The 11,264-nt window shown below is 32.4% G+C and overlaps 1 protein-coding gene across 4 annotated transcripts in view; it reads left to right on the forward strand.

Annotated features, from left to right (window-relative positions):
* LOC117179462 (homeobox protein extradenticle) overlaps positions 1-5,023 on the forward strand; it is a 374,818-nt gene extending 369,795 nt beyond the window's left edge. For all 4 annotated transcript variants that reach the window (XM_033371300.1, XM_033371301.1, XM_033371302.1 and 1 more), the window contains exon 8: positions 4,890-5,023. In XM_033371300.1, coding sequence (XP_033227191.1) covers positions 4,890-4,943 — 54 coding nt within the window. In that variant the 3' untranslated portion in view covers positions 4,944-5,023. The remainder of the gene's footprint in view (positions 1-4,889) is intronic.
* Positions 5,024-11,264: the final 6,241 nt, after the last annotated feature.

Here is an 11,264-nt window from a genome sequence, read left to right on the forward strand (position 1 = left end):
CCAATTAGCACAAATGGTAAGTTCCGACAGTGCCTACAAGTGTGCCTACTGGCCGCTAAATGGCAATACCGGTTTCATATGTATACACCTGGTATAAACCAATGATACGTATGGATTTCGGAAGTGAAGTTTGTGATGGCTAATTTTAAAAGTAACTTCAAATTCCGATTCCGTTTATTTCAGCATTCCGCATGACAGTCGATTGCTTGGTTATTTCGCCCATCCGTGAAGTGTGCTTATATTTTGAAGGAGTGTTCTGCATAAAAAGTGTAAATGAGTGAAATGTTAAGTGAAATAAATGTTTTTATATGTATCTAAACGAGTTGCGAAACAATACGCCAAAGTTCCTGCTTTCAATGTCCAACTGTTTAAGCAGCAGAATTACGCATTGGAGAACAAATGCTTCCTAAAGAAAAAAGGACTTCATGTTCTGTGTGGCGTGTTGCTTTTTACGAGTAATTACATATCATCATTTTTATGTTATTTTTACGTCAAAATCTTCAGTCTTACCCCTAGGTCTCTCCCAGTCCGAAATTCTCTTTAAGTGTTTCAATATTAATAAAAATATTACTTGATGCACACCCAGTGGGCACCGCAATATCCTAAAGACGTCCTTAGGACGTCTTTAACTGTCCTGGGACATTCTTGGACATTGACGTCTAAGTCCCATGGTCGTTATAAAGACAACTTTAGGACGTCCTAAAGACGTTCTATGTCTGATCTAAAGTTGTCCCAAAGATGTCTGCAGGGCTAGTCCTAAAGACGCCCTAAAAATACCTTTAAGAGACATGATTATTTTTTCACACTAAAAAGTTAAAGACATCCCTATGGGCGCCGGAACATCAAGAGGACGTCCTAAAAACGTCTTTATATGTCCTATTTTTTATGTCAGTTGTTCGTGTTTCTGAGCACTGCGGAAAACCATACATAGAATTTTCAAAAGTTGTTATGCTAAAAAAAGTTGTTATGATAACATTGTAAGGCTCCCCGGAAGAAACACTTATTTACTCCTGACTTTTTTTCATATCATGCGTTGTTTGTCTTAAAATGTTAATTTTCGTTTGTTTGTTAGGATTTTGAAAATGCTATGACTCTGCACATTTTGATTTTGTTGAAAAAAGTCTAATGAATAAATTGTTCATGTTTCAAAGTACTATGGACAACCGTAAATAGAATTTCCAAATTTGGAAAAAATATGGTTTCGAAAATTTTGAAAATGTGATCAGTCATTGAGTTTTTATTCAAGATGGCTGGTTAACGAACTCGTTCTTTCTTTTTTGGTCCTGAAAAAGTATGTCGAAGCACACAATACTACAAACTACAGAAATACAAACAGACAGGCACCTGCATAAAAACAGTGTTTTCTGACTCAGGGAGTCTCAAAACGTGGAGATTTGATAAAAACCGATCATGACAGATTTTACACAAAACCAATACAATAATCTTGTCACTCCCATTTAAAGCTCGTTTAAACACACCGTGATCTTTTATAAGGTTCTGAGGACGTCCATAGGTTGTCCTCAGGATGTTATCAAGGATGTCCTGAGGACAATCTATGGACGTACGCAGAATGTTATAAAGGATCACAGTGTGCCTAAACGAACTTCAAATGGGGATGACAAGATTATTGTATTGGTTTTGTGTAAAATCTGACATGGACGGTTTTTATCAAATCTCCACGTTTTGAGACTCCCTGAGTCAGAAAAAACTATTTTTATGAAGGTGTCTGTGCAGACTATATAAGGATATATGAATATCCGTACACAAAATTATTGAATTTTGAAAAAAGTGGTCTCAAAAATTTTCAGAATACGCTCACTTTTTAAATTTGTATCCAAAATGGCTGTCTAACGAACTTGACCTGCATTTTGTAATAGTAAAAGAATTTACCAAAGGAAATCTTATCAGTCAATTGTTTCAAAAGTTATCGTGTTAACCAAGGAAAACCTTCCACGGACGGGCATCCTGCCTATGGAAGTCTCAGAGTATTCTCAGTGGAAAAAGCCTGGCCGGTTTGAGACTATTTTAAGGTTCGATTTAAATGATTCAGCCTCTGAGATAGTCTGAGAGGTTTGGGTCCTTTTCAAGGTCCTTTTAGTGGTCCTTTTAAGAGTGATGTGACGGTAATATAATGTTCCTTTTTTATTCGTCACGTACCGGACGAGCAGAGTTATTTACAGTAGTTTGCCGTCGCTAGCCCGACTCCCCTTTTTTAAATTTTTCTTCAAATGATTAACATTTTGTTTTTAATTGATGAATTTTCTCATTATACTAATTTATAATTATAACTTATATACTAATATACAATTTTCTAGTTAAATTAAAAAATATTGTCTTTTTTTGGCGTATCTCATTCCATTTACGAGAAACGATTATTTATTCCAACTTTGAACATTTAGAAAAGAAAGTTAGATATCTGAAATCATCGAAACCCGTAGATTTCTAATTATTATGCTTTAGGCTGTTAACTATAAAATTAAAAAAAATCTATTTCTAAACTTTAATCCGAAGGTTTAACAAAGGACCCTTGAGTGTCGGCTACTCTATTGATATAGCCTCTCTGCTTGTTATTTATGATCGAATTCTTATTTCAATTTCAGCATCTCTGCTTGTTATTTATGATCTTATTATTATTTCAATTTCGGAAAGGACATTTCAAAGCCTTCAAAACATTTAACCGAGGTACTGGACCCTTAAATATATCTACCTGAGTGCTTGCGGAGAATTTCTCAGAACTTCTCAGAGCCATGAGAATCTTTAGCATATACTCTCAGATTTCTATCGGTTGGGCAGCCCTCAAAGTACTTCATTAAAAAAATTTGATTCTTTTAATTCAGCAGAATTTCCTAATTCAAATCGTAATTTATCCTGTATATTATAGTTTTTCAGGTAATCCTAGTAAGGGTAATCCTAGTAAGAATTCAAGTCTTGTGAGAGAAAAATATAGAAATACTTTGAATTTGGGTTTATTTCGAATAATGATAATCTTATACAAGACGCTTCAAAGATGTCCTAGGGACATCCTTACGACATTGTCCTCTCGATATCCTTTCAAGACCTTAAGACGACGAAATGCCAGACATAGGACCTTTTAAAGATATCCTTAAGTCGTTCTGATAACATCTTTAATATATACTTTATGGGACTAGATTAGAACGCCTTTATTACGACCTCATGACATCTTTTTGGATAAGCCTAAAGACGTCCACAAAAAGACGTCTTTAGGATAACTTTAAACTAAGTGTGCCCACTGGGTAAGTATTATTGTTTTTGAGTTGATAAAGGGGTGTTGCGAGGCGTAAGTCTTCGTATGATATTTATAATATTGCATTGTGATTACCAAAATTAGCTATTAAGAACTTAATGTTTTACGCGCGAAAGTTTAACTTAATTTCAATATGTTTTTTAATAATTCACCGACCTAGTACAAAAGCATGCATAATCCTGAGAATTGCCAGAGATTTAATGTATCTTATCTTTTTAAGTTACTTTCAATAAATATGTATAATTAAAAAATGTGTCTATTCATACTTGTACTTATTATAAAGTTTAATTAACCTATACTTCCGAATCCTTTCAAATACGAAGCATCGATACCTAATTCTCCGCACGAAGCCGCCTTTGTTGCTCCCGTAGTTAATGCGATCCAATAATTTTTAATGCGAAAAATTCGTTCCTAATTTTCAATACCAGCTCGCATTCGAAACTGCTGACTTTAATACGATTTAATACATTTTAATGCGAAAAATTCGTTCCTAATTTTCAGTACCAGCTCGCATTCGAAACTGCTGACCTTAATACGATATGATACTTTTTAATTGCAAGCATCCACATTGCTTCGACACTGACATCTTGCATTCAATAGGGAGATGCTTAATGCGAACTAATACTTTTGAAATCTTTTCTTCGCATCAGAAAGCAGAATTCAAACGCATCCAAAATTCTAATACTTCTAAATACTTTTCAATAAGATGTTCTTTGCAGGGCTATATTTCAGAAAGATAGAAATGGTTTTACTTGGATAGAAAAATAGGAATTAAAAAAGTTAGAGGAAATCTTAGATTTCCGAAAAGATAGAAAAGGATGGAGGTAGATAAGCTGTTCATTTATTTGGATAGAAAGAATGGGATTCAAAAAGATAAGGCTATCTTAGATTTTAGAAAAGATAGAAAAATATTCAATGAGATAAGATTTTGGATTGCCTAACGGATAGAAAAAGATAGGCGTGGATAAGCGAAAGATTCATTTGGAAAGAGACACTAGAATATGGATTGGAAGTGTAAAGAAGAGGATACATGTGGATAAGTGGCGGATAGACATGGATAGGAAGATTGGGATTCGAAAGACTAGAGGTGATTGTAGATTGGAAGAAAAATAGAAAATGATCAAAGGGATAGACTTGGGATCAAGATGGATACATCGGTTCTTTCCATTTCAATCTTATAGATAGAAAATGATTCAAACGGATTGTATTTATAGTGAGCCGTAATTATTCAAAGTTTTGTTTAAGTCCCTTTAATCGGATGCCTAACATCGAAATATAGTGAAATATAGTGCGGGTGCCTTGAAGAAAACAATGTTCTTTTTAGTGCAATATCTTAGTGGAAGCCCGAGAGGCACCCGGAAAATGATTAGCGACGCGGACTTTAAACATTTTCCAAACATTTCAAAATATGAGATGGTAAACACAAATGTTAAACATCATGTTTTAGGGAATAGTAAGGAATTTTACAGTGCAGCAATATTGAAAGCTGTAGGTACTATACGCATGTATTATTTATTGCTATATAGTAAACAGTAATAATTTTTTATTTTGTAATTTTCTTTTATTTCTTTGGGCTCATCTCACAAAGCAAGGTACTCAATTCATGTATTGCATTTATTTATAGCAACTGTGGCTGAACTGCAACAAAAAATGGACAGTTTTCGGACCCGTAATGTAAACTCTAAATACCTGGGTTCTGTGGCATCATCTTCCGAAACGGAAAATATGGAAAAAGGAAATTCGTTGATCGTACGTATATTCATACCCAATGAAAATGAAATTACAAATTATATTTTTTTTATATTAATTATTCATAATTATAGTTGTAAATTCAATTATTTGATTTTAAATTAACTCTTATGTTAAAAATAGTATTGTTTTGTAGAAAATGTATCTTTATGACATTAAAATATTTTTTGATCGAAAATTTAACTTTTTTGTAGACAATTCGTCTTTTTGGCTTTAAAATTCAATAACTGTGTTTAAAATTAATGTATTTTGTTCCGAATTGTTTTTTTTTTAAATAAAATTAATTTCCTTGGTCAAAATTCAGGTATTTTGTTGAAAAGTCTTCATATGCTTGGTTAGAAACTTGTCTTTCTGGGTAGGAAATGATTCTAGTTTGTTGAAGGTTTAACTTTTGGTTTGAGAATTCAGTTATCTTGGTTGAAAATGAACTTTTTTGTTAACTGTCTTCTACAAAATTTGTCTTCAAAATTAAAATGTTTGATAAATTGCATGATCAGTAACTGCAGATCTGTTTAAAGATTTCTGCAAACTTTGTGTGTTTGCAATCTTCATTTATTATTATTATTATTATTATTATTGCACCCTTAAGCCATTTCCCTTTCGAGGTTGGCGTGACTAACTCGGTGAGGAAGGGAGTAATGTTAGAAAGGGATATACAATTTTTAGATTGATCCAGGATAATAACACGTTCGTTCCGTAACACTGCTGCGACTCAGGTTGCTGATCAATCTCTTTAGTAATCACCCCAAGTGAAGATCCTCATGAAGTCGTATTGTGAGGTTCCCCACTTAGGTCCATTAGTATCCAAGGTCTTTTGTTTCAGGCATCATTCACTCTACTGAAACTCCTTTTATTAACTATTTGTCGCCATATTTTTCTATCCTGAGATAATTCTCTAGCTTCTTTTATGCCCATGCATTTTTTCAACTTGAAATCAATATATTCAATGGGTGTGTTTATTTAATTTTCCGCAAAGGCTATATATACTTATTTTAAGGAAGGAACTTTGGTCTGATAGAATTCTCTTTGTGTGCAACGAATACTTGAATATGAAGAAACTACCGCTGATTTGAAGAAGCGCAATTCTGTTGGCCATCAGCAAGTAATAAAACTAGAAGAAACTGTTGCTGAATTAATATAGTTGCTACAGCAGCAATGTGATGCAATTGAAGAGGCAACTCTGGAAACCAATAATTAAATGAGATTGAAGTACATAAATTTGCATGATTCCTTTCTGTACCCGGTAACAAGCGTTGAATTCAGAAAAATTAAGAATTTGTATTCCTATGAATACGCGATTTTTCCTCAGTCTAAAAATTCCCCAACGGGAACAGAAAAAGTGCAAATCCTATTCCTCTCAATTGATTTAGTAAAATTTAACGAAATCATTTATTTAACCTATTTTTCATTATTAAATCTTTTTATAACTTATAAATTCGAACAATATTCAAATTTATATTTATTTATATTTTGATAATTTATTTAAACGTCTTAAAAAATCCAACAAAGAAACCCATGCAAATGTGTGAATTTGAACAATTTTAACTCTCAAGAGGCAGCATTGAATTGGTGAGAATAAATTTTCAGCATTTACATTCCGCATGACGTTCTCTTTGGGAGAATAGAAGACTGTATGGCGGTCGCTATGGAAATAGAAGTGAATAAGTTTAGGAAGTATCTTATTCATATTGTGGCATTTTAGACAAATGGGAAAATCGCGCATTCAAAATAATAGAATAATCCCTTCTAGAAATAATCGATTGGATACGATTTACGACGATTCAGAATGATCAACAGTTGTATCGGTTTAAATTGTTGCTTACTGTGTCAATTGTTCCCAATCGCATTCAATCGTATTGAATTGATTGAATGCACTTGTATGCAATGCACCCTCTGCAATTTTTGTTTGTAACACACATGACGCGCACGCCTAATTTTAAAATCATATATTCGTAAACTTTCATGTAACAGTATGGACGTTTTCCCACATTTTAGCACATCATAGATTAAGAGTTTGATTTTAAATTTAAAAATTTTTTGAAACTGAGTTTGGAATGCTAAAATTAAAAAAATGAATAAGTTTACTATCAAGCAGCTTAGGGGTCCAAATTTTAAAAAGTTGATTTTTTAAGTCTTTGAACTTGTACTTATTTAAATCAAATCGCAACAAGATTAAAAATGTACATTTTTCATTACTTCAATTTCAATGGCATAATTTGTAAATATACAACGTTACAGGCTTCTGAAACACGAAATAGCTGGTTTCAAATGTGCTAATTGTACATGTAAAATGCTCAGTGTTCAGAAAACTTCTACTTCGAATGGTTTAATTTGCAATTTAGTCTTAAATACTTTATTTTAAAAAAGTTCAACTTTGAAAACTAAAATGTTGAGTTTTATTCTGTTCCTCTATTCTGTGTACATTTTTTACAAGGAAATGATTCCTCGTCGATTTTAGTGGCTACCTTGTGAATAATAATAAAAGTAAATTTGCTGTTATACTTAGAAAGTTGAATAAATAAAAAGATTTGTTATTATAAGATGAATTTATGTGTTAATAATGGCTAGGAATTACGTGATTAAGTGATTAGGAATTAATCGTGATTTTGTACTATACCCTTCTTTTTGAAAGGTTTAAATTTGAATGATTAATTTTTTAACGATTTAAATATAAAGAAAAATAATTTTCAATATATTGATTAAAAATGATTCAATTTTTAACGCATTTAATTGAAAATTGTTCAATTTAAAACGCTTACAATGTAAATCTGTTGCATTTTATAGGATTTAAAACGCTTTAAGTTTTTAAATTCTTCAACTACTTATTGTTAAACCTGAAATCTCACATTGTCAAATATTTTTAATAAAATATTGTCAATTTGAGAATATTCAGTCATCAAAGTTTTAATTTTAAATTATTTCTTTTATAATCATTTTCAGTTTTGGTTTTCAGCTATGAATTATTTTATTATTAATGTTTGCATTTTATATTTTATTGTGATTTGATACTATACCATTATTTTTCAAAGGTTTCAATTTGAATGATTAATTTTTTAACAATTTAAATTAAAAGCCAAATAATTTTCAATACATTGATCTACAATTATACAATTTGTAGTGCATTCAATTACAAATTGTTCAATTAAAAACACTTGTAATTTAAAATTGTAATTGCATTTTGAAGGCTCTAAAAGTCTTTAATCTTTAAAATAATTAAACATTTTTATATGGAATTTGTCTTATTTTTAAAATCTAAGATTATTAAACATTTTCAAGCTAATTTTTAAAATATTCGTTTAATTTTTTTTTATCTCACCGATTTCAAAACCTATAAGCCTTTATAAAATGTTCACTACAATAGCTAAATAAATAGCGCATAATAGTAACAAAACAAAACAATTTTGCTGCTTTCACTATTATAAAATCAACTTTTTTATTTTTATCGCATATCTGATTTTATATTTTTAATGTATAATACTATTAGCACAAGTTTTATCGTAGCACCCATTTCGTCGGGTAAAAATTTTCTATAAAATTTTTATTAACTTTATTTTGTAATATACGCTGTTTAAAATTGATATTTTTCCAAAAAAGTGAATAAATATTTTTAAATCATTCCCGCCATACAAAAGTCCTGCCGTCACATGCCAAATTCGAAGTACCCGATGTGAAACAATTGGAAGTGAAAAATGCTTAATCGCTGTCAATCGTTTTTGCACAATTAAGCAACACGATTCGGAACGATCGAGATATTAGTTATATTGTTTCTTATCGATCTCAATTGATTATTTCTAGAAGGGATCTTCACTTGCGCGCTGAAATCTGAAAGTATTTATTTTTCTCTATTCTACGCTTATTACCGGGTAACATGTTGAAAAGTTCACGTATGTTGAAAACATTGATTTACTTTTCAGAACACAGAGAGAGAGACAGAGAGAGAGAGAGGCTGCACGACCCCTGGCGGACCGAAGGAACCGAATGGAGCCTCTACAAAGTACCCGTAGAGACCCCTTTGGGTCCCCATTCGGTTCCCTTTTAAAAAAATAAAAAAAAACAGCTAAATCAACTTTTAGTTTGTTAAAATTCGGATTCTACGTTAAAATTTGCATTAGAAACTCACGGAGTAATCACAATACTTTTTCTTGTAGCGTTAAAAACTTTAAAAAATAAAACACCTGTCATTTACATCAGCCAAAAGCGCCTTCAAGTGCATCTTCTTTTATTAGTAGTTCATAAGCGTTCCGTCGGTAACTTTGAGAAGTTTGTCTGGATGCTAACGCCAGGTAGTGGAAACCTCAGATAACAACGCTGTGTTGCAAGGGAGAGAAAATTTTATTTTTAAACTTCGCGCGCAAAATACTACTTCAGCTATTATGGATGCACTTGAAGTCATCTTCTGTAGAAATTCATGACATTTAAAAAAAATTTTAACACTGCAAAAAAATATATTGCGATTACTCGGTGAGTTTCTAATAGAAAATTTAACTTAGAATCCGAATTCCAAAAGTTTAAAAGTTGATCTTGCTGAAAGTTGATCTTGTCTGAAAACCCCACTAAATGGGGTTTTCAGACTGATTACTGAAACAAGATTGATTTTAATTAAGGATCTCGATTTTATTTGCAAACTTCGAGGAAATGACGCGACGTGAGTGCAATGTGTACCCTCGTTCGAAGAGCGAAACTGAAAATTAGTGAGTGTCTACGCAGTCGCTAGACGCAGAAGGAGATATACATTGCAGTAAATTTGAAAGTGTACAGACTAAACATTGTTTGAAAATAGTGAAAAATGTAACATATCTGCTAATGCACATACCAAAATTGATAACAATTTTATTTAACAAGTTAAAACATTCAGAAAAATGTAATGTCTTTTTACAGAATTTAAAACAGATTATTTCTGTTTTCATTGCTCTAATAAATCTTTAAATTATACTTTTTAAATGATAATTGATCTATCATCCATGATTACGTCTTTGATAATATCACAGCTTTTAAAAATATTTAATTTTGACAACAAAATTATCCTTGCCAGTGCCCGGTCGGCTCCCGACCATGAGATATAACCAGGGTTCGCTCAGCCAATAACCGTCCGGCTCCCGACTGTGTAATTCGATAAAAATGTCGCCCGACCAGCTCTCGACCGGTTCCTGTCCATGAAACCCAGCCAGGGATGTCCCGGCCAGGATTTGACCAGAAACCCTGGCGGACCGAAGGAACCGAATGGAGCCTCTACAAAGTACCCGTAAAAACCCCGTTGGGTCCCCATTCGGTTGCATTTTAAAAAACTCGAAAAAACAGCGAAATCAACTTTTAAATTGTTGAAATTCAGATTCTACGTTACAATTCCCTATAGAAGGTCAATGAATAATCGCAATAGTTTTTTTGCAACGGTAAAATGTTTCAAAAAATATAAGACGTATAACGCCTGTTGACTGCTACATTTCAAACGCATCGCCTGTAAGTAGCAGTAAACAGGCTATTGCGATTATTCCGTGACCTTCTATAGGGAATTTTAACGTAGAATGCGAATTTCAACTATTTAAAAGTTGATTTTGCTGTTTTTCGAGTTTTTTGAAAAAGGATCTGAATGGGGACCGAATGGGGTCTTTACTGGCACTTTGTAGAGGCTCCATTCGGTTCCTTCGGTCCGCCTGGGAACCTTGTTGTCGTAGGGCCAACCGGGGAAATTTCGGTACGGGAAATGCCTTGAAACATGATTTTTACGATAGAGGAATTGAAAAATTCCACAGTATCAGCTAAAGATAGTAATAGAAAACGAGGTCACTCTAGAAATCCTAATAAACTGGATCCAACTAGTGTTCTAGCAATTAAACGTATGCACTGTTCATTTTTTAAATTATAATATATCTAATATGGATTATTATTGCGTAATTATAGAAAATTTGTTGTGTTTTTCTTGGAAATAACTAGACACTGGCTCCTAGAGTAATGTCACTATTCGGAAAAGGTTGTGGATGATGAACTTTGCAGAGTTGTGTTACATATTTCTAACAAGATCGCAGACTTGCAAAAAGATGCAAAGAAAATAGTAAAATTTTTACATTCAAATACATACTTTATTATTAAAAAAAATTACTTTTAGAGAACTATGATAATCATCCATTTATATTTACAGAACGGAGGGTGATTGCGACGAGGGGAATTTATGAGGACGAAAATTTATTTCAGGCAGATGGCTTATTGCTGGAACAATTAACACCCGAAGAACAGGAGGAAATAATGAGGGTAG

Source organism: Belonocnema kinseyi, chromosome 9, assembly GCF_010883055.1.
Source record: "Belonocnema kinseyi isolate 2016_QV_RU_SX_M_011 chromosome 9, B_treatae_v1, whole genome shotgun sequence".
Classification (NCBI taxonomy): domain Eukaryota; kingdom Metazoa; phylum Arthropoda; class Insecta; order Hymenoptera; family Cynipidae; genus Belonocnema; species Belonocnema kinseyi.